The sequence below is a fragment of the Ictidomys tridecemlineatus genome, chromosome 2 (genome assembly GCF_052094955.1).
Source record: "Ictidomys tridecemlineatus isolate mIctTri1 chromosome 2, mIctTri1.hap1, whole genome shotgun sequence".
Lineage (NCBI taxonomy): Eukaryota > Metazoa > Chordata > Mammalia > Rodentia > Sciuridae > Ictidomys > Ictidomys tridecemlineatus.
Genome location: NC_135478.1, coordinates 20,762,423 through 20,786,276, shown reverse-complemented (window position 1 = coordinate 20,786,276; position 23,854 = coordinate 20,762,423). Strand labels below are relative to the sequence as shown.

Here is a 23,854-nt window from a genome sequence, read left to right as displayed (position 1 = left end):
CAGCTTTCCTTTAGTCACTCAGGAGCCTGAAGCTGGGAAACTCTGTAAATGAAGGTCCCACAATACAGGGCATGGCTTCCTTCCACTGAACCCATAACTCCGCTCATCAAAATGGGTTTGGACAGCATGTGAAGGTGGTGAGGGGCAACAAGGTGCAGAGGAGAGAGCTCTGTCCTATGGTCAGGAGGCTGAGGTGCTGGCCACATGGCCTTGGCCCAGCCCTGGGGCCATTTTTGCCATTTCTAAAATAAGCCATTGTATCCCATACTTCTGGTTAGTGTCTTGCCTGAGGGAGAAGTAGGGATTAGGAGGGAACACTGGGATTTGAGTGGATTTGGTGGGGGAGGAAGGCCTCTTTGCCAATGAACTTCTTTCCCCATCTGAGAGCAATGGGGTCACTCAGACTTTAAATCTGGGTTATCCACTTAATACCCAGGTGTGACTAAGAAGCCACCTAAACTTGGAGCTGTTTCTTGGTCTGCAAAGGGAACAGTTACACCATCCAGCAGAGGAGAGCAAAGAGAATCACATGCATCTTCCATCAACCCACAACAGGGCCCTACTTAAGGGATTCCCAAGCCTCCATGGGTGAGGGGAAGAAACAGATGTGGACAGAGGTGTCTGGGGCTCCCATTGCAGGGAGTCCTCCTATTATGTCCCAGGTCCAACCCTATGGAATGACCACTGACCCTTCCCATGGTGCTCACGGGCATTTCTGATGGGTAACCTGTCATCTTTTCCTTTCAGCCTTAACTCGGTCCCGACTCCAGCTTGTGGCAGCACTAGCCACTTGAAGTCCACACCAGTGGCCACGCCGTGCACTCCACGGAGACTGAGCCTGGCCGAGTCCTTCACTAACATCCGGGAGTCCACGACCACCATGAGCACATCCCTGGGGCTGGTGTGGCTGCTCAAGGAGCGGGGCATTTCTGCGGCTGTGTATGACCCACAGAGCTGGGACAGGGCTGCCCGGGGCTCCCTCCTGCACTCCTACACTCCCAAGATGGCTGTGATCCCCTCTACCCCTCTGAACTCGCCTATGCAGACGCCCATGTCCTCCCCGCCTTCCTTTGAGTTCAAGTGCACGAGCCCTCCCTAGGACAACTTCCTGGCTTCCAAGCCAGCCAGCTCCATCCTGAGGGAGGTGAGAGAAAAGAAGAATGTCAGGAGCAGCGAGAGCCAGACGGACGTGTCCGTCTCCAACCTCAACCTCGTGGACAAAGTCAGGAGGTTTGGGGTGGCCAAAGTGGTGAACTCAGGGCGAGCCCATGTCCCCACCTTGACTGAAGATCAGGGACCTCTCCTCTGTGGGCCTCCAGGGCCAGCACAAGCCCTTGTTCCTGGAGGCCTGGTACCCGAGGGCCTGCCTCTCGGATGTCCCACCGTCACCAGTGCCATGGGTGGACTGCAGCTCAACAGTGGCATCCGACGGAATCGCAGCTTCCCCACCATGGTGGGATCCAGCATGCAGATGAAAGCCCCTGTGACTCTCACCTCGGGCATCTTGATGGGTGCTAAGCTCCCCAAACAAACTAGCTTGCGGTGAGGTTGGGGGGCCTGTGCCCCGGAGGAGATGGGCATTCTCCACCCTGTTCCCTGCCTCCCCTGCCCCCTGCAGCGCACTCTCCCCCTCTTCCCGTCCCTGTCCACCTCCTGAGCTAGACAAATCAACCTTGTGCCTAACGGGGGAAGAGTGGAACTTTGTAAAGTGTGTACATAGGACTTGGAGACCTTGTGTCTGCCCCGCCCTTTCTTCCAGTCCCACAGGAAGTACCCCCGCGCTGTCCTATGATGAGGACTTCACCTGTGGAGTCTGGGAATGGTGGTGTCCTTTCTTCTTTCCTTTTGAGAAGCACTGAAACTCCCAAGTGTGTTCTTATCCCATGGATAGGAACCAGTGAATCCCATGTCTGACAGCTCCCCACCGCACCCCAGGGGCTGTCAAGTGGCCCAGGTCATACTGCATCTGGCGCCCCGGGGTGTCCTTGGATGCCTCGCCCACCCTAAGAGCCTAAGGGGCCTCCATCCTGGCCACAGGCACCTGGCATAGCTTTTCACAATCGAGAGCTTTTCTTTCTTTTACGGGTGGCCCAGCTTCTTCAAGACCGTCACTACTCTGCCTCAGTGGACAGTTGTTTCCCTTTCCTAGGTGTGATCTTTTCTTTTCATGCCTACAACTTGAAGTCATCCTGTGTTTTGTAATCAGCTGTCAGGCCACAGGGTTGACCCGGAAGAGAATGTATTCACACTCCCACAGCTTTGTTCAGCAGTCCCTCTGTGTTCTGTGTGACGTTTTGTTTTTTTTTTTCCATTTTTTTTTTTTTTATACATACACGCAGGGAAGCCATGGTACCGGCAGTGTGTGTTGTCTGTTTGGTTCCATGACACCAAAATGCAAATTTCAAACACACCGAGTTGCTAATGAGAGAGCAGCTTATTTCTGGGACCCAGTGTCACAAGCAGGTTAATTGAAGGCCAGACCCAAGACAACTCTAATAGCAGGAAAAGGGATAGGAAAAAGACTCCTTCAAGAAATTTGCCAACCGTAAAGGTAAAGGAGAAGAAACCCAGCTAAACCGTACCCACCTGGTCAGGGCAGGAATGGGGCATGGGTCTTCTGCTGGCTCAAGCTCTTGCTCTGAAATGGGCAACCCACTTTTACTCATGGGGTCGCCATTCAGTGCCCACACATTTGCCCTCTTGTTTCAAAACAGGATGGTCACAGTGAGATAGTTTCTTCCCCCCAAAGCCCTTAGTCTCCTTGTGCCTCCTTTTGTGCTTAGGGAGAGATTAGAGGTGCTTATGAAAAGAACCACACGCCCACAAGAGAGCCTGGTCTTGTTGCTGTAGCCGATTAAGTTGTGAACTTTTATTTATTCCCCGTGTGTGCCGTATTTTAAGCAAATACCCTTCCATCTCCAGTCTGTGTGTCTGTGGCATTGCAATCCAAGCAGATAACTTATTTATTCTAATCTGGGAACACTGCCCACCAAGGTGTTCCATGACCACCTGTTCCGGATATTTGTGGAAGGATAACATCCTCTATACATGAAATTGTCATTCTGTGCCCTCCCTCCCAGCTAAAGATGTGAGCTTCAGTTGAGTGAGTTTAACCTTACGTCCACCAAGGCTTCTTTGAGGAAGTCCCTGAGGAGCCAGCTTCGGTCCCATGATTTCAAAACCATTTGTCCTCTGACTGTGAGAGCGCTGGTTATGTTCTCAATTTCCCCTCACCCTAGTGTTTCCGGACTCTCTGCAAGTAACTTACACCTTTTTTATTTGAATGTATTTTAAAGCAGTAGGTTGAATAACAAAGGAATATGAAAAACCATGAACTGATCGGACCACTTTATGTACTCAGAGAGGACCCACCCATCAGGAACACCAGTGTAAAAATGGGCAATTCAGAGGTTGCAGTATTTAGTATAGTAAATAAATTAAATGATCAACATTATGCAACCACTACCAAAAAGTGAGTTGTAACGCATCAAAAAAATCAATAAAATTTTATTCGCTAACAAGTATCAATAAAATAAATTCAAATGATGGAAACCACCTTAGTTTCCTGACTAGTGTCTTCTCATCATCCAGGAGATGGGATTCTCAGACTTGAGGGTGTTCATTTCTTTTGGGAAAAGTAAGTGAAAGGCATACACCCCCCGTGCTGCTATAGCCTCCCTTTCTTCCTACAGGAGACCATATCTTATGGTGAGACACTTTCCCAGTCAAAATCTTTTTCCCCTCTCAGGGCTACACCCTGTTCCACTGTGCACACCTACCACAGTGAAAGCAGTACAGATGGTCATGGAGTCAGTTCTAATCTTTTGCTATCACAGCACTGAAGTGAAAAAAGCTTGCATCTATGTGTTTTCCCACATATGTGAGCACGTCTGTGAAACCAGTTCCCAGACAAACATTACCAACTGCCGTCTGGGGAGTCGTGTTAAGAGACTTAAGAACCAAGAACAGTGGAGGCCCACCCGAGGGGCAGTTGAGAGAAGAAGGAAAGGATCGGATGCAACTTACTCGGCCACCTTGGTAGGTGAAGGCCGTGAAACCCTGCCAGCGCTAGTGGGACATGGCACATAGATTAAAACCAGGTACCACCATTCGGTATTGGTGCCACCTCAGGCAAACCACTTGTCCTCTTTGGGCCCTCCCTTTTGAATCTGTGAAATGGGGACAGTAATTACACCTTTGGGTTAATTAGTTGAGAAAGTATGTTTTGAGCACTTACCATGTGCCAGATGGTTTAGGTACTAGAGGGACAGTGATGAACAAGAGGAGTCCTGCTGTCATGGAGTATGCAATCTACCGAACGGAGGAGGACAACACCCCACAGAATAAGAAGGGCTATGTAGAGAATTACAGCAGAGGGGTGTGAGGGAAGGGCAGCCTCTTCTGATTGGACAGTCAGGGAAAGCCTCTCCAGGGAGGGGCATTGAATCAGCCATTTGATATCTGGCCTGGGTGTGTTTGGGCAGAGAGAGGAGCTGGTGCAAAGACCCATGGATAGAAAAGTGAGGATCACAGAAAGAAGGCCCATGTGTCATTTTCTGGTAGGATAATGGAATGCTGTAGGATCAAAGAAACCATGATACTCACCAAAGAGTCCATCTGATCACCATATTTCCCAGCCACTACCATTGAGCAGGCCAGTGGGGCTGTGAGCAGCAGGAATCCCAGGCACGGTTCTGCATGCTCCTCTTTTTCTGTGTGTTAAAGCTCAAAGCCACACACTGGAATGGTGGAGTCTCCATCAGCCAGCATCTCCAAGTACTTAAACGAGTATTCCCCATGAACCTGTGTTAGACCTGTCATCTGAAAGAGAACTAACTAAGCGTTTGTGTCAAACCAGTAAGATTTTTGGAGGGTGTCCCAGAATCCCCAGAGGAGGGAACAGGGAGCTGTCTCAAAAAGCCCTCCTGGTGATTCTAGGGCACACTGAAGTCTGAGAACTGCTGTGTAGGGTGGGAGTTCTGTGCAGGAGGGCTGTCCACCTCCTGAGCTAGACAAATCAACCTTGTACCTAACAGGGGAAGAGTGGAACTTTGTAAAGTGTGTACATAGAACTTGGAGAAGGTCAGACAACTGCATTCTAACTTGCTTGAAGGGTAGAGAAAGAATGGGTGGTTTATCTGCTCAGCAGGGGCAGGCAAGGCTTTGAGGCCTGATGACCTGGTGTTGGGTCTTCCCACTTAGCCAAGTGAGAATTTAGAAAGAGCTACCATATGCAGCTATAATTCTCATAGCTAATTCAGGCAAGAATGGATACTAAAACCATTGTGTGAGAATTTGTTAGGGAGCAGGAGAGTCATATCTTCCTATAGAATGTTAATTTACAAAAGGCGGGGGCTAGCATCTTTGCAGTGGAAAGAATTGTGAGCCCCCACTTTAAGTTAATCATGAAATGTAAGGTTCACTACCTCAAAATGGGACAAAGTGATACTAGTGTCCCCGGATGTGTGACACATTGGAAGGCACACACATTATTTCTGCGCTGTTCCTGCCACAAATGCAAATCCTGAATCATGAAGGTGATATAATATTGTGTTTTTGAAAATGGCAATGACGTGAAAGAAAGGTCGGAATGTTCTGGATTAAAGGAGGATAAAGAGACAACTAACACAACTCAGATCTGAATTGGATACTGAGCTGGAAAAGATGCTTTAAAAGATAATGTTCGGACAGTCAGAGAAATCTGAATATAGAGCACATATTTTAAAATATTACATCAATATGAAATTTCAATAATTTATACTGTGGATATATGAGAGCCTGGCCTCTTTCCTAGGAGATGTGTGCTAATGAATTAAGATAAAGGAACTTCATGTCCACAAGTCACTTTCAAGTGTTTTTGGAAAAATGAAAAAAAATTTCAAAAAGAAGATGCAAAAAAAATAAATGTTATTCTTCAAAAGTTGGAAGCACCCTAATAGAGGTTTCACAGTCTACAAAGTGCATTCTTCTGTCGTGTGGGTGTGGCAGGAGGATGTCTGAGGTGGTTCTGTTTCTTTCCTGTTCTCTGCTGAATTTCTTTGTGTGGGTCCCAAGCAACCCCCCTGCCCAGAGAGTTCAATCAGGGGATGCTGTGGCTCCAGGGGGCAATTGACAAAGAGACTGTTGCCAGGACCCAAAAATAAAGATGTCAAATTCTTGGTTTCTGGTTATGATGAAAGAAAAACCTAAGTGTATGTTTGGAGTAAACCAAACAATCTGGAAGGGAAACTTGCTGAGCCAGTTCTTTTCTTTGCTTATTTGACCCTGCTAATTCCACTTGCCAATCACCTAGGACAAGAACTGGATAAATGTTCTTCAAGTAGACAAGGGAAGAAGGAGTTTGGAGAAGGATTCCACTTACATCAGATGTAAGAGCCTTTCACCTATCCCTGTCCATGAGCTGAGTCCAAGGTTATAGGAGAAGCCCCGGACGAGTCTGAGGATCCAAGGACAGATGAGCTAGTTTTGCAGGGAGCCTGGGAAAGTGAGGATGTTCTAGAACCCTTCCTCCATGGATGACTCTCACCCATCATGGGGCAGCAACCACATTGGGCAATGAGAAAGTTAGAAATGGCAGCAGGTGGGCCTCAACAGGGAAGTACCAGAAGATCTCAAAGTACCTGGCCCCAGATCTGTGTGGGAGTCACTTCCATACATTGCCTAGGAGCAGGTAGGCAGGCAGGTATGTCCCAGGGGGCCTTGCAAACAGTACAAAGGGAATAACACAGCCTCCCCCACAGCTCTAGCAAGTGCCTCCACCCAGATATGATACTACCCGGGGAAAAGTTGGTGGAGAGGAAAAGTCTATCCGAATTATCTGAACTGATTGCAAGGCTCATATTAGGGATTGAATTGAGGTGGTGTGTGTGGGGGGGAGGGTTGTAATTTTAAAATCATGGGAGGATATATTTCCTGTAGCCAGTAGAGGGCACTTGGAGACAGCAGAAAACTTGAAGGAATTGGCTCTAATGATGGAAGCACAAGATCAGGTATGTGGGGTTTGCTTTCCTAAGAAGAGATCCAGGGCAGGAGCTGAACCTTCCAACCCCTCTACACCACCACCTCCAAGGAAAGAATTTGTCATGGGTGCACGGTGGGAGGAAATGCCAATGGCGGAGACTCAGCCCCTTACATTCCGGATCCTTTCTAGAGAGTCAGTGGTTTCTGGAGGCTGCAGTTGCCTGGGGGTAGGTGGGCAATGCCAGACCGGCAAGGACTCCCTAGGTTGCAGGTCTTACCACCTGATTCAGGGTTCTTCCCACTCTTTTCACTCAGTCATATCTCAGTTCCATGCTTCTCTGGGGATCCAGAGAGGGCCTCACTGTGCATGGGCAGTTGAACTGGTCATGGGGACATTTGAATGAGTCCCTCTGCTTAGGGGGCAGGGAGTTGGGAGGCCTGGTTGATGTCCGCCATGTGAAATGCATGTCTAGCCAAGAAGACCACTTACCCACGGGTGTGGATGTAAGAGAGGAAACATCACAGATTGAGAGGAAACCCCTTGCACACCCTCCTGCCATACCCAGGATCAAAGGAAAGCATCTTAAAAAATAGTTTACAAAATGCTCTGTGTTATTAGGGGATTTCCCACCTTTTGAAATTAGCCCACCTAATTAATGCATCTTCCTTTTACACCCCCCCCCAACATTTGCAAATAAGTTACAGGCATTATGACTCTTTTCCTCCTTAACATTTAAATTTATTTGTAGTTGTAGATGGATAGAATGCCTTTATTTTATTTATTCTTATGTGATGCTGCGGATGGAACCCAGTGCCTCATGCATGCTAGGCAGGCACTCTACAATGGAGCTACAGCCCCAGCCCTCGCCTTAACATTTAGCCTGTATTTTCCAAGCCCCATAAAGCCCAGCACAGTGATTAAATCCAGGACTAAAATGTTTGTTGAATAGTATCTAGCATACACCATGCTAGGCTAATCTTGCTCTGAAGCCCCAAAGAACTTAAACCAGTGAGGGAAATCTGGACCTGTAGTTTAGATCAGCAACTTGGGGACCAGCAGCTCAGCAACGCATAGCAGATGAGACAAATCCATGAAAAGGAAGCAAGAGAGGAACCTGGGACATGAAAGGCAAGGCGGAATCCATCAAGGTTTCCATGGAAGCCATTGGAAGAGGAGATTTCTGAACTAAAGCCAAAGGTTTAAGGACCTCTTTTTAGAAGAGAAAGAACAGAAAAGAGATGTGTTGTTCTTCCACACCCCAAAATATATAAGCCCACAGTCCTCCTAGGGGCCTCTATTACCTGTGACACTAAGGCCTTGAATAGCTGTAGCAATATCCAACCCCTGCCTCTCCTGCGTGCCTGAACCCCAACAGTGGTGTCTCCTGCCACCCTCAGGCCCCAGAAAAAGCAACTGTATTGTATTCTCAGCTGTTCTGATGTTCTGCAGAAACTGGAACCGACCAGCCAAAGCAGGTAAAGTTGTAGGGCTTAGGAACCAGGTAAGTAGGCCCCATAGCCCATCAGCTGTGGTCCAGCCCCTGGTCCCTGTCAGTGGCTGTGCTGTCAAGGATGGAATCCCGACCCACCATAATTGTCCCAGGGATGAAGAGGGAGGGCTCAGATATCAACAGCCAGCCAAGCCTCTGGGGCTTTACAGACATATAGAGTGCCACTTCTCAACTCTCAGTGATAACTGGTTGGTCATATTGTGCATTTTTATCAATTCATCATGAGTCAAAATTTTTATAAAATACCATAACACCAAATTATGAGACAAAATAAAATGCAAAGCAAAGGAAACTAAAATATAATATAATATCAAATTTTAATTGGATTCAACAGACATTAAATTGCATTTTAATTTATAGGAACAAACATAGGGAAAACTAAAAGCATTATGAAGACAGTACCCATTATTCATTGAAAATGTGCCTAGGGCATTTAGTATGGAGACTCATTGTTAAATTCAACTTTCGTAGTTCTGCAGCTATAACTAACCAAATAGTAAAAAGATAGGTAAGTGGTGATTTTCTGTACTAAACACTTAGACCTGCTTTTGAATGAATACTGTTTTATCAATATTAAGGTTTATAATATAATAAATGAGTATGTTTCTTTTCATTTGTTTTTCAGCTAGCTCAGGTTAATAACTTTCCTATTTACAAGGGATAATGTATAAGCTTCTCAGCTCTCTTTTACTAACACTCCAGATTGAAGCTGATATATCTCATTTCTTGACAAAAAATTTCCAATGGGGTTTTTTTTCCAGCCTGTAATTCAGGCTGAAAAATACACAATGCAAATTTTTATGCCTCCAAGTTAGATGATAATGTTAAGCTTTAAATTTTGAAAGGCTTGGATAAAAAATAACTTCATGGTAAAAGAAATAAATTAGAAAATTAAATATACACTTTTAGTTGCTCAGATTTTTAGGCATTTTTGGCTAAAGATTGCCAAACAAACCTTAAAGCATCACTTGTTGTAATGTGGTCATTAGTTAGTGGCTCATGCCACCTGCAACTCAACCCAGGTGTTCCATGACACTTGAACGGACCCACATGCTTGGTCATGTGCTTGGACTTCATGACAATGTTAATTGTCCAAAATGCATCTGACCATATACTCTCAATTTCCATTCTTATCTCATTGTGGACAGTTTGCAGACTGATGTGAGCCCTCAGACCATTTTTCAGGTAGTGCTGGTGTGGGGACTTCTAACGTATAAAGCACCTTTTTGTTAAATATAATGAATTTCTGGTTAAATGATGAAGCTTTTGAACAAAATTTGTTATTTTTGCTTCTAGAAAAATCCCCCTCATGGCACAGAGCATTGGGGAGAAGTTGATGCCTTGGGATGGGCCCTTCTTCTCTTTCTTAACCTCAAAAAAAACATCATCAGTGAACATTTCCGCTTGATGATACTGCCACCCCTCATGCAAAGAAACATAAATGCATGGTTTTCTTCAAACAGAAGTGCAGGATCTATAGGAGATCTTTAGGCTACATCTTGTCCTTCTTGACCCTGACTTTATGAACTAGAACCTGTGGGTGCATTGTAGTGTTAACTGTGGAATTGTTTAAGTAGGGGATGGACGATTGAAAAAGCAAAAGGGAAAATTGATAAAGCAATAGTACTGATAACCACGGGAATCAGAGCCCTCAATTCTGTAGGACTGGAAGAGCAAAGGAAATATGTGGCATTGTTTAGACAAAAAAACATCAATCTAATTATTAAGTTACTGTCTCTTAGCTCTGAATTCACCATTATATACCCTGCTGAGGCTTCTGTGTCAGGTGCTGCAGATAGGTAGACCCCTGAGGGCAGGAGGAGAAGAAAGAGACCTGTTTCTTCCTGCCTGTGAGCTGTCTCCCTCAGCAGCGCTTCTCCACCCTGGCAACAACATGGCTCTCCCTCATCCTAGACCTGCCTCACCACAACACTCCTTCCTCCTGCTCAGGGAGGGAAGTGGAGACGCACCCTCCCCTCAGAGCTCTGGGTTCACCTGCTCAGGACTCACTCCTCCAGCCTTCTCAGTTTATTTTATTCTAACCTGTTTCCTTTGCTCCCCAAGTCTTACAGAAGTGGGGGCTCTGATTCCTGTGGTTATCAGCACTATGTTTTCCCAATGTTCCCTTTGGCTTTTTCAATCTTCCATCCCCTTCTTAAGCAATTCCCCATATTCTCTCTGTTGAAAAAAAGCCAGTCCTTCCTACTGGTTGATAATTGTGACTCATTCCTCCAGCACCTAGTTCAACTTAGTCCTCCGTTGGTCAGAATTCTTTGTGAGAGTAATGAAAATGTTCATTTTAGCAAGATCCAAACCATATGTGGCCAGGCCTATTAGATGGGCTCCTCAGGGACGCAAATACAGTGAAGGAAGGAAATCCTGATGATAAACCATGGCCCTGAGGCCTGTTTAGAAACAAGGACCTTAGCACATTTGCTATGATTATAATATAAACTCTAGAGTAGAGGCAGTCATATCAACTGGGGGGCTAGCAAAATAATCCAGGAGACAAATAGTTGGTGGCTCTGTTCCAGGTGGTGGTGGAGAAAGAGGTGAAGAGAGGGTTAATTCTAAATGCATTTTGAAGCCAATCTGACAAAGAGGTTTGCTGAGGATTAGATGGAAGGTGAGAGGAGTCAAAGATCTTCCCAGGGCTTTTGACCTAAGCAGCTGGAAGGATGGAGTTGCCATCAGTTGAGTTGGGGAAGGTATTAGGTGGATAAAGTTACAGGAGAAATCCATGAGTTGAAGTATGCACAGTTGATTTGAAATGTCACTAGGTGTCCAAGTGCAAATAATTCCAAATCTTTGCTCTTTCACTTGATTTATCACTTCCCACTAGAATGAGGAAGCCGGATGTCAGTCCCTTTCAGCTCTCATTTCAGCATCTCTGGTGCACAGCACAGTGCCTGGACCACAATCATCTCAGTAAATAGCATTTGAGTGAATGGATGAAAAAAAAATTGTATACTGCAGAGGTTCCAATTGAGGCCAAAGTTTGTCTTATTCAAGCTCCAACTCCACACTTGTTTTCCAGTCAGGAAGAGAATAACCATTTGGTTCTGTAAACTGCAGCTTCTAGTGTTCATTGGAAACCCATATTACTAGCTCATCACTTGTAAGTTGAAGTCCTTCTTCCCTGAAGTAGAGAGAAACCTCTCAGAGAGAGACACAGGAGTTTTCTGTCCTTCTTTTATAAGTGTGGCCCAGCCTGGATTCTGCTGGAGACTTATTCAGTCAGAAGACAGGGCTTTGACAACATCTCAGCTCTAGGAGGGGCCGAGGGACTGCGGTGGAGCAGGAGATGCCCCTTCCTTGCTTCTTTCTTTTTGTGTGGATATGCTGTTTGTGTTGTGCCCCCATCTCCTAGGAAACCTGAAGAACATTCTAGAACAAGTTCTCTGGGAGCTTCCCTCTCTGCTCAAGTTCAAATCCAAGTAATTACAAACTGTCTGTTGGACACTTGTCAGGGGACCACAGCCAGGTGCCTCCTTTGCCTGGTGTCCAGCACAGAATAGGAGGAGCCCTTTTGGACACTCTGTACTTTCACCTTAATTCAGCCAGCTTGGCCTTTTGCACCAGTGTGACTCTATAATGAGGTGACTATCCAGCACCTGACCTCTGGTGTCACCTTCTTCATGGAGTTTTCCTTAACTAAAGATTGCCAAACAAACCTTAAAGCATTACTTGTTGTAATGTGATCATTAGTTAGTGGCTCATGCCACCTGCAACTCAACCCACGTGTTCCATGACACTTGAGGGGACCCACATGCTTGGTCATGTGCTTGGACTTCATGAGAATGTTAATTGTCCAAAAGGCATCTAACCATTTACTCTCAATTTCCATTCTTATCTCATTGTGGACAGTTTGCAGACTGACGTAAGCCCTCAGACCATGCTTCAGGTAAGGCTGGTGTGGGGACTTCTATGGTATAAAGCACTTTTTGTTAAATATAATGAATTTCTGGTTAACTGATCAAGCTTTTGAACATAATTTGTTATTTTTGCTTCTAGAAAAATCCCCTTGATGGCACAGAGCAGTGGGGAGAAGTTGATGCCTTGGGATGGGCCCTTCTTCTCTTACTTAACCTCAAAACAAACATCATCAGTGAACATTTCCGCTTGATGATACAGCCACCCCTCATGCAAAGAAACATAAATGCATGGTTTTCTTCAAACAGAAGTGCAGGATCTATAGGAGATGTCCAGGCCACATGTTGTCCTTATTGACCCTGACTTGATGAACTGGGACCTCTGGGTGCATTGTAGTGTTAACCGTGGAATTGTTTAAGTAGGGGATGGAAGATTGAAAAAGCAAAAGGGAAAATTGGTAAAGCAATAGTACTCATAACCACGGGAATCAGAGCCCTTAATTCTGTAGGACTGGGGGAGCAAAGGAAATATGTGGCATTGTTTTCACAAAAAAAAATCAATCTAATTATTAAGTTTCTGTCTCTTAGCTCTGAATTCACCATTATATACCCTGCTGAGGCTTCTGTGTCAGGTGCTGCAGATAGGGAGACCCCTGAGGCCAGAAGGAGAAGCAAGAGACCTGTTTCTTCCTGCCTGTGAGCTGTCTCCCTCAGCAGCGCTTCTCCACCCTGGCAACAACATGGCTCTCCCTCATCCTAGACCTGCCTCACCACAACACTCTTTCCTCCTGCTCAGGGAGGGATGTGGAGACGCACCCTCCCCTCAGAGCTCTGGGTTCACCTGCTCAGGACCCCCTCCTATGGCCTTCTCAGTTTATTTAATTCTAACCTGTTTCCTTTGCTCCCCAAGTCTTACAGAATTGGGGGCTCTGATTCCTGTGGTTATCAGCACTATGTTTTCCCAACGTTCCCTTTTGCTTTTCTAATCTTCCATTTTCTTCTAAAGCAATTTCCCATATTCTCTCTGTTGAAAAAAAGCCAGTCCTTCCTACTGGTTGATAATTGTGACTCATTCCTCCAGCACCTAGTTCAACTTTGTCCTCCGTTTGTAGAATTCTTTGTGAGAGTAATGAAAATGTTCATTTTAGCAAGATCCAAACCATATGTGGCCAGGCCTATAAGATGGGCTTTCCAGGATCAAAAATGCAGTGAAGGAAAGAAACCTTGATGATAAACTATGGCCCTGAGGCCTGTTTAGAAACAAAGACCCTAGCACATTGCTATGATTATGCATATAAACTCTTGAATAGAGGCAGTCATTTCAACTGGAGGGCTAGCACAATAATCCAGGAGACGGATAGTTGGTGGCTCTGTTCCAGGTGGTGGTGGAGAAAGAGGTGAAGAGAGGGTTAATTCTAAATGCATTTTGAAGCCAATCTGACAAAGAGGTTTGCTGAGGATTAGATGGAAGGTGAGAGGAGTCAAAGATCTTCCCAGGGCTTTTGACCTAAGCAGCTGGAAGGATGGAGTTGTCATCAGTTGAGTTGGGGAAGGTATTAGGTGGATAAAGTTTCAGGAGAAATCCATCAGTTGAAGTATGCACAGTTGACTTTGAAATGTCACTAGGTGTCCAAGTGCAAATGATTCCAAATCTTTGCTCTTTGACTGAGGAAGCCTGATGTCAGTCCCTTTCAGCTCTCATTTCAGCATCTCTGGTGTGCAGCACAGTGCCTGGACCACAATTATCTCAGTAAATAGCATTTGAGTGAATGGATGAAAAAAATTGTATACTGCAAAGGTTCCAAATGAGGCCAACGTTTGTCTTATTCAAGCTCCAACTCCACACTTGTTTTCTCGTCAGGAAGAGAATAACCATTTGGTTCTGTAAACTGCAGCTTCTAGTGTTCACTGGAAACCCATCTTACTAGCTCATCACTTGTAAGTTGATGTCCTTCTTCCCTGAAGTAGAGAGAAACCTCTCAGAGAGAGACACAGGAGCTTTCTGTCCTTCTTTTATAAGTGTGGCCCAGCCTTGATTCTGCTGGAGACTTATTCAGTCAGAAGACAGGCTTTGATAACATCTCGGCTCTAGGAGGGGCCAAGGGACTGAGGTGGATCAGGAGATGCCTCCTCCTGGCTTCTTTCTTTGTGTGCTGATATGCTGTTTGTGTTGTGCCCCCATCTCCTAGGAAACCTGAAGAACATTCTAGAACACGTTCTCTGGGAGCTTCCCTCTCTGCTCCAGTTCAAATCCAAGTAATTACAAACTGTCTGTTGGACACCTGTCAGGAGACCACAGCCAGGTAACTCCTTTGCCTGGTGTCCAGCAGAGAATAGGAGGAGCCCTTCTGGACACTCTGTACTTTCACCTTAATTCAGCCAGCTCGGCCTTTTGCACCAATGTGACTCTATAATGAGCTGCCTATCCAGCACCTGACCTCTGGTGTCACCTTCTTCATGGAGGCTTCCTTAACTCCCCATTTGAGTTTATGACCTGGGCAGTGCTAGGGGAATTGTGAGTTCTGGGTTATTGTGAAAGCAAATGACAGAATCTGTTACCTGTGGGTTGCACTGAGAGAGAGTGAAGCCCCGAAAACTTTCAGGATTCCAGACAACACTTGATAGACCAGCCTTTTGACTTGAATTACTTCAATGAAGGCATATATGTCACTTTCTTTCTATCTTACACATGTTCAAAGTGGAATTTTTCAAAGTGATTAACCAAGTAAACCCTAACAGAATGTCATTAAATTCTTCCAGAGGAGTCTAGATGAATCTAGAAAAGACATTGAGCTGATCTTGCCTCCCCACTCTCCTACCGTAGTCTTGAAGGTGAGCCTGAGTTTGTAGAATCGCCCATCTCAGTTGGCCCTAGAATTGGAAGCTCTCTACTCAGGGCCCTGGGAGCAAGGGTCTGTGGTCACCATATGCCCCAGATAGTTACCCTTTACTCTTCCTGGATCTCCCAGATCCACATGCTGCAAAGCTCTGTGTGATAAGGGGACAGACCCTGAAAAAGATGAATTGACCCAGTGCTGTCATCCTTGTTACATTTCTGAGTCACCACCTTTGAAGGAAGGACATTCATCTTTGTGATTCACAATTTTCATCTGCAGAGACTCCAACACTCCCCACAAAAACACAAGGCAGGAAGGAGCCAAGGTTCTTGGTGGTGTCTCCCATACCTTGGCTAATTTCTGACAGCTGTGGTCAAGAGACTTGATTTGGCCTGACTTTTCTTTTTCCTTTGTTAACTTCCAAGGAGTCATAGGTAAAGTTGACAATTGTTTAGCCTTTAGATTTATTTATGGTTTGATTTTTTTTAAGCAATTAAGTTACTGGATTAAGTTTGTGCAAAAATGAAGATGCTTATCTATGTAGTATCTAGTTAAATTCAAAAGCACAGAGACAGGAGTTTAAAGGACATCTATTTTGTAATGCCTGGAAACTTGGCTTGAATGGTGACTCATGTAGGATTTTATGGGAAGCTTTTCAGCTGGGCTCTCAGGTTCTGAACCTCCACCCTCCACCTTGTGACAGGGCAGACAGTAAGTAGTAAGTTGCCTTCCCTGAGTGTCCAGGGCCACACAGAATGATACTTTTTCATCTTGAAAACTGCTGCTGCTGGTCATAGTGAGAGAGGGCCCTTCCACTGCCTTGTGGACTTTTCATTTTTCTTTCTTTCTTTCTTTAGATACCAGGGATTGAACTCAGGGGCACTCAACTACTGAACCACACCCCCAGCTCTTTTTTGTGTTTTATTTAGAGACAGGGTCTCACTGAGTTGCTTAGTGCCTGGCTTTTGCTGAGGCTGGCCTTGAACTTGAGATTCTCCTGCCTCAGCCTCCTGAGCCGCTGGGATTACAGGTGTGCGCTACTGTGCTTGGTGTACTCATTTTTCTGACACCTAATTACCAGTTCTGCCTTGACTGGGCATATCAGAAATCCTAGGGGCGTATATATATATTTTGAAAGTTTATTCAATATGCATGTGTTTTTTATAATTAAAAACTATAGAAAACAAAATTTTCTGTAATAATAAAATTAATAAATTGAAACAAATTCTAGGGTACAGATGATAGAAGGAAAAATTATTAGATAGTATTTGGATTCTAAAAAACAAATTGAAAATCTTTTTTAATGAAAGTAATGACCCTATAAGCCAAACAGAATACAAACAACCCCAAATGTAAATATATGGACAGTCAAGAATATTTGTGGATATGGCTTCTGGGTCTTAGAGTTAGGAGGAGGCAGGGTCAGAGGTGTTTTTATTTTTTTACACAAAGACACACAACATATACATTTAGGTATGGTGAGTAAATTATTGACTTATTTATTCACTTCAGAAATATATAGATGTATCACACTGACATTAATGGGAGAAACTGAATTATCTGAACTAGCTTAAGAGATGAGAGGAGTATAACAAATTAGAACAATTAAAAAGAAAAAGAGGTGATGAGAGCTATTTGTTCCTTCTACCAAAATGAACGAGGAGTGAGATTTTCTAATATTTCTTAAAGACCACAAATAGGGTTGGTGGAAGCGTCAAGGGGGCTTATCAGGCCTGTTAATGTGACATGTGACATGGAGCTGAGGTCCCTTAGGAAAACATATTGCTGGAGACAAAACCTGAAGTTCCCTGCTTGGGTCTCAGCTCTGGCTGCTGCAGACAGCCCTCCCACGGCTCCCACCCTGCACCTCAGTGTCTCCCCATCACTGTTGTTTTCTTCCCTTGTGGGTTTGCACCCGGGCCCTCACCCCCAGTTACTCCTGAGCTTCCTACTGGCCAGGGTTCCTTTGCCTGGAACAGGGACTTGTTCCTACTCAGGGCCTGCCCACATAGATACTTGAGAATTTTTTTGACTATCATCTCATGCCAGTGAGTAGAAGGTGGAAAATGGGTGCCAGCATTTATTCTCCAATTTGTTTGGGGCGTGGTTTAATTTTCATCCAAGTTGCACTACTGGATTTTGGACTAAAACACCTCTCAGAATGGTGCCCCCGCAACCCAGTTAGCCCTGACAGCCCAAACACACATCTCCCTCCCTCTGATCAGCCAGCCCAGGCCTACTCATTCCACCTTGCCCTCGTGATACCTTCCTCTGTCTGCCTTCCCCAAAATGAGCACTTGATTCTCGCCTCATTTCAAAGTGGATTCTGCCCCAGTGGCACCCAGTTGTGATGCTGGCGGGAGGAAAGGAGGGGTCCTGCCACTATGGGTTGTGCTCAGCCCTGTGGGCCTGGCACATCATCCTGCAGTGATATGACTTTCACAAAGCCCTTGGTTTCACTGGGCAAGTTCCATGTTGCTTCTGACTTGTCATGTGCCCATCTGAAAGGGGGACATCAAACCTAGGAGGTAGACTGCTCTTGTTCCCCTCCTCTGGCAAGAGGTGCAGATCCTGTGCTTTGTGATTCACCTCCTGCTTTATCTGAACTCACAGATATCTCAGGGAAAGAGCCCACTTCTCTCTATTCCACTGCCAGCCAGAACCTTCCTGGATTAGTCCAGCAGTCAGGACTCTGGTCACTGTAAATTGCCTTGAATCCCCTCCCCCATGGCTCCCCAATGAGATCAAAATGTTTTCTGAAATACAAACCTCACACTTTCCCTTTGAAAAACCCTGCAGTGGATTTTCATTGTCCTGTGATAAAAATTCTGTAGAGAGGCTCCCCAGGCCTTGAACCCCCAGACACCTCTCCTTGGCTTTCCTGTTTCCCTTGCACCCCAGGAGGGCAGGTGACCTGACTCATTGGGCATAGAGCCTGGTGATGATAATGAATGCCGTTTAGGTGTGAGTTCACTAGTACTAGAGGCTACATAAGTGTGTCACGTGGCTACTTGATGACCTAGACAGGGTACGTTTAATTTCTTTTTCTAGGATTTAGACCATAATGTTAATGTGTTAGTTATTATGGAGGTTTGGGGCTGTTCCTTTATCTTCTTTTTTTGTTTTGTTTGGGGGCATTGGAAGTGAGTTTACTTGGTAGTGCTCTCTGGGTCAGAAAAGGAGCTTCCATTTGAAACACCATTCCTACAGAGAGAAAAACTTGCCCACGGTTTGTTGTAGGTTTAGTGTCTAGAAATTTGGTGCTTGAAAAGCACAGCCTGTACTTATCTTACACTCTAATGGCTTGGTTTCTTATTTTCCCTGCCTCATTGGTCTTAGCCCTGCCCCCTTACTTCTTGGAAGAGGAAACCCAAGACTCAGCCATTAAGAGACCTGCCCAGGCCTCCTGGCCTTTGTCTCCTGTAAAAATCTAAGCCTCAAAGTCAAGACTCTTCCTCCCCCAATACCATCAGCGCTTCTTACTCTGTTCACACACATCCTGAGCACTGTTGACTGGTTCCAGCCTGGCCTCTCTCTTGTGTCCTTTGTGGCTCTCTGTCAGACTGGCCTAGGCCTAGGATCAGTCCCTGCAGTGCAACCCTATTCTCCCCATTCTCTGTGACATTGTGTTCTTGACATCTATGGAGTCACCGCTAGAACTCCACCTGCCATGCAGGGTTGCTATGAAGGTTCAATCAGAAGGACTATCATGTCCTGAGAGACAGCATAGGGGCACGATAGGTGTTAGCCATGCTCCTGCTGGGGACACTGTTCTTGTTTTGCATTTGCCCTTGCTAGCTGTATGGCATTGAGTGAGTTATTTTCTTTTTCTGGGCCACAGTTCTCCATTTGTAAAATGGTGTTGGTGAAAGTGCCCACCCCATGATATTGCTCTGAGGATTACTAGAGAGAATCCACACAGAGGGTTATGAATGACCTGGCCATAGACGTATTCTCAGTGGGATCTGCTCAGATGGATAACCTGAGCACTCTGAGTTGACCCCTACATGATGTAGAAAGGCACAAGACACCGCACTGTACCCCCATGAAGGTGTACACTTATTATCTGTCAATTGTTAAAAAAAAGTTCTATTGCTTCTGGTATAAATTTCTCTTAAAATAAGCTTGGAGACTACCCTAGAACCTTATATTGTGGCTGACTATATATTTTCCCTGAAAAGTATTTAAAGTAATCCCCCCAATGGTTATTGTAGAATAAAAAGAAAATTAAAATTTGTGAATGTATCCAAATGTCAGCTTCTTTGTGGCTATCTTTAATTTTTTTTACTGAATACTATAAATTTATACGCTTCTCTCTCCCCCCAAATTGGTATAATATGTACTTTTAAAACTATAACTGGAATAATAACACACTTCCTTGCAATAGAATAGGCAGTAGGTTTTCACTTATACCTCTGACTTGTCTAATTAGATTCAGTCAAAGGTCCTTGCACTTATGGGGGTGCCTGAACCCTGTTCCTTCCCCCCAGCTACAGTTGTGCCATTTGGGGTGTGAAGGGGCACCCCAGCCTCCTTTCACTATGTGCGTGGTGTCAGTGGGTGCCTGATAAAGTGATGCTAGCAAGATCATTGGTGTAGCTGTGTATTTTTGTTGCAAAGGTATTTTAAAGCTTTTTGAAGTTAGCTTTATAAAAGGGTAACACAAGGAATCCTTGTGGTGGTAGATACGTATACATGCACAGGCTGAAGATTGTACAGAGCTTCATGTACACCTGGTCAGATACACACACACACACACACACACACACACACACACACACACTGTAGGTAAAACTGGGGAAATCTGAGGAAGATGCATGGATTGTGTCAATGCTGTATTCCTGTTGTAGTATCATGTGATAATTTTGCAGAATGTTACCATTGAGGGAACCTGACTCCAGGGTGTGCGGGATCCCTCTCTAATTTCTTACAACTACATGTGGTTACATGTGACTGATTGTATGAATAATTACAGTGATCTTGGTTCACAAATGGAGCTCTAAAGGTTTAAGTGTAATCTCTGATTAATGTAATGCTAGAGAAATAGCAGCTCTGAAACTTATTCTAGAAGAACATCACATCTATGCAGGAGGAAAATTAACTCCTGGTGGTAGGAATCTTCACATAGGATTTCTTGTGCCCTGGAGCTGATGGACTATCTAGGGCAATTAGAGCTGGACTTCATCTACATCAAATTAGATTCTGGTTGAAGCCTACTCTTATAAATATCCTTTGCCAATCCCTCCCTGGCAACTCTGTGTGAGGCAAGGGAAAGGGAAATGACTCAGGCCATGAGTATCCCTGCAGCAGGCAGGAGGTATCCTGCCATGGAAGTGCTGAATGGAGGGCAGGGGGCAGAGGGCCAGGCTCCTGGCTTGGAGGACTCAGTCTGGTCGGTTTCAGATTCAGGACCAGATTTCAAGGTTCCTCCTTAAGCTAGAAAATCATTCCAACAGCTCAGATTTCTCTGAGCTCATTTGCTAGGATGATCTCTACTTGCATTTAATAAAATATTTAAAGACCTATTGAATTCCAGTTACAGTTTGCCATTAGTAATGCCCCTGAATATGAGTTACTAATACACTTTAATTCCTAATGCCTTGCATGGGCTATTACTGAATGGGCTGGACCACTAAGAAAGCATCCACTCCTAACAGAATTATTCTCCAGTGTTTTAGTTATGAAGCATTACTAAGAAGTTTTATTTAGCATCAAAGTGACAAGGTTTAAGAAATTTGCACTTTGGCCCTGAATCCATTTACATTCACTCCGTCCCCTGTAGAAGAAAACCTGTGCTACCTTCTCTGTGTTTGTTGAACTGCAAATCAATTCTTTGCCACTGATTTAAAATAAAACAACTCTGAGGTTTTTTATTTTTTGTTTGTTTGTTTGTTTTTTGGCACACTTCTTTCCTTGCACAACCCTTTTCTTCATTAGAAGGAGAACAAAGACACATAGTCCTAAAGCAGCTTGTGAGCCCCCTCTGTGACCACAGTGAAGTGTATGTGTAATGAAACCACAGTGTGTGTGTGTGTGTGTGTGTGTGTGTGTGTAGCAGCAACAGCAACAATAGTAGTAGTGTTTTTTAAAATATATATGTATCACCCTAGTTTCCTGGTATGAACGCTGGTTGTGTAGGCTTAGAATTGAGGCCATTTGGGAAGAAGGGGCCTGTGCTATTATGAAATTACCAGTTTAAGGTTGTTGTTCAGTAATTAAACCAATTGCTGCTTCCTGAAAGCTCCCGTTCTCTCCATGTGAATCTGTCCAGTCAATAGGCTCTGGATCCTATGGGAATTATGGAAATTGATTCATGGGAGCTGTGCTGCTGACCTCCTCCCCATTCACTTCAATTTGCTGAGTCTGTATGGGGCCAGACCCTCTTTCATTGCCACCACCAGACCTCACCTTGAAGTCAGGGCTTCATAGGAACTCCATGACAACTCTCCTTGTCACAAACCTGGGCTTCCTCAATGGAACTGGGACATGAGACCCCTGGGGTGCTGAGTACAGTGTGGGTTGAACCCAGCAAAATTCATTATCCTTCATGCCTAATAAGCAGAGACAATTCCAGGGCCAGTGTTTTACATGTACCATTTGTTGGGTGGGGTTGTGGCACCACAGTCTCACTGTGACTTCTGTTTCTTACAGTTTTATGTGCTGAAAGAGTTGGCCAGATGACTAAGACATACAATGACATAGATGCTGTTACTTGACTTCTTGAGGAGGTGAGTATTCAGGGGAAGACAAAAAAGGTTGCTTATAATTGATCGATCGTAATTTATATTGATTAGTGCAAACGTTACTATTTCAGCAGGAGTCCTAGAGATTGGGCCTCCTTGGGGTATAATTTAATGGCTTTACTTTTTGAACTAGTGGTTATGTAGCTGACCTTGGTAGCTGCAGTTTTCTGCAAGTGTTTTAGATTTTTAAAGGAACATACCATTGACACAAAATATGGTAGCATTCAGATACTTGCTAGAATACCCAGTTTAATATTTGAGAACCACTAAAATATATTTTAAATCCCAAATGTCAGAAAAATACATGATTATCCCTGTCTTTCTAACCTATTTTAAGTTTTTGCTTAAATCAGGCTAGTGTGATATTACAGTGTCAGTGTGTGAAGAAGTAAAATAAGCGTGGCAAGGAAAATCTAGAGAAGTGGCTTAGGATTAGGCAACTACTTGAGGACTGGTTCTCAGTTTCTTCTGAGCATTCCATTGGCAGAGAATTGAGGTCCGAAGGCCTCAGAAAAAGGAGCGTGACACGCGCATCCATAGGCCTCTCCCAGGCTGGAGCAGGTAGGGTTTTAGCTAGTATTTGCTAAGTGCCCCAAATATCCTAGCACCACTGAATCTAGCCTTTAGTGAACAGGTGCTGGCTTTTAGATCTGTGTTTCTGCTCTAGACTCCAGAATGACTTTGGGCTCATGACTGTTCATTCACATCTTCCCTGGAAAAAGAGTAGAAGGGATGGGAGACTGAAATCATTGCTACCATTTTTGGGGCACTGGGAAGACAAGGTTGAAACCTGGGTGGGACCTGGGCCAGTATGTGGGGGGGACCCAAAGCTTTTGCAGTGACTCTCTGTTCTCCCTGTTTCGTGTCTCTGTCTTCCTGTGTTTCTCCCTTCTGCACAACCAGCCTCCCCACACCTGCCCTGCAACACACTCCTGTCTCGTTCTCTTGAAGGGGAAGTTGCAAACTCTTCAGGGCCATATAAATGATGTCAGGGTTTGTTTCTGTGTGACTGGGCATGGGGGAAAGCATTTTGGGGCCCTGACCTTGTGCCTTCTGGTGGCATCCAGAATTGCAGCCATCTTGGTGGTGGCATTGGCCATGTGGCAGGTTCACATGGTTGGGCCCAGGGGACTTTTTAAACCTTAGATATAATAGATCTTTGATGAAATATCTGTTTCTTACTATTTGGGATAAAACTGAACTGAGAGCTGAGTGTTTTCTACAGGCCATCTCATTAATTCTGTAGTAGCTTTCAGAAGTTGATATTGCTGTTTCCTCCATTTTACATGGAAGGAGCCAGAATTCAGTGGGACAGGCACCAAGATTACTTGGCAGATTCCCAGCCCCGCCCCTTAGCCCCCCTTGCCTGGTGGGTCCTTTGCTCTTGACAGTTTTGTTTGCTGGCCCATTTAGTCTTTGTTAATACAGTTGTCCGTGGGACACTTACTTGGAAAATGTGACCAGGGCACTGCAGCCTCTGGGTGTGCACTGCCAAGGTCCTTGCTGAGGCTTGTCTGAGCTGGCAGTGCTGTGTAGGTAAATGCTCCACAGGGCTCCTGCACTCTGCTAGGACATGCAAGGACCACTTTTATTTTTTCTTTTTACTTTCTCTCTCTCTCTCTCTCTCTCTCTCTCTCTCTCTCTCTTTTCCCCTTCCCTCCCTCCCTCCCTCTCTCTCTTTTTTTTGTGTGTATGTTGAGGAGGGCTCATGGTTTCGGAGGTCTCAGTCTCTAGATGGCTGACTGGGCCCAGGTGAGGCAGACCATCATGATGGAAAGGTACAGAGGAAGAATCAGCTCCTTGGTCACAAGAAAGTAGAGAGAGCGCAGGATCATTTCTAAGGAGCCAAGGACATAAGTTTTTTTTATGTAGATACTTAGTATCAAGAATTCATTTTCCAGAGGCTGGGCATATAGCTCAGTTGGTATATT

At 45.0% G+C, this 23,854-nt stretch overlaps 1 protein-coding gene across 9 annotated transcripts in view; it reads left to right on the top strand.

Annotated features, from left to right (window-relative positions):
* LOC144375030 (trafficking kinesin-binding protein 1-like) overlaps nt 1-23,854 on the top strand; it is a 120,906-nt gene that overhangs the window by 38,892 nt on the left and 58,160 nt on the right. For 6 of the 9 annotated variants that reach the window (XR_013434330.1, XR_013434331.1, XR_013434332.1 and 3 more), the window contains one exon: nt 21,832-21,908. Coding sequence is in view for 3 of the 9 variants with exons in the window: in XM_078038083.1 (XP_077894209.1) it covers nt 748-1,099 (352 nt within the window). In the remaining 6 variants the exon portion in view is untranslated. Of the gene's footprint in view, nt 1-747; nt 3,473-21,831; nt 21,909-23,854 lie in introns of those variants that run through there. The other 3 variants (XM_078038083.1, XM_078038084.1, XM_078038081.1) reach the window with 1 other exon arrangement.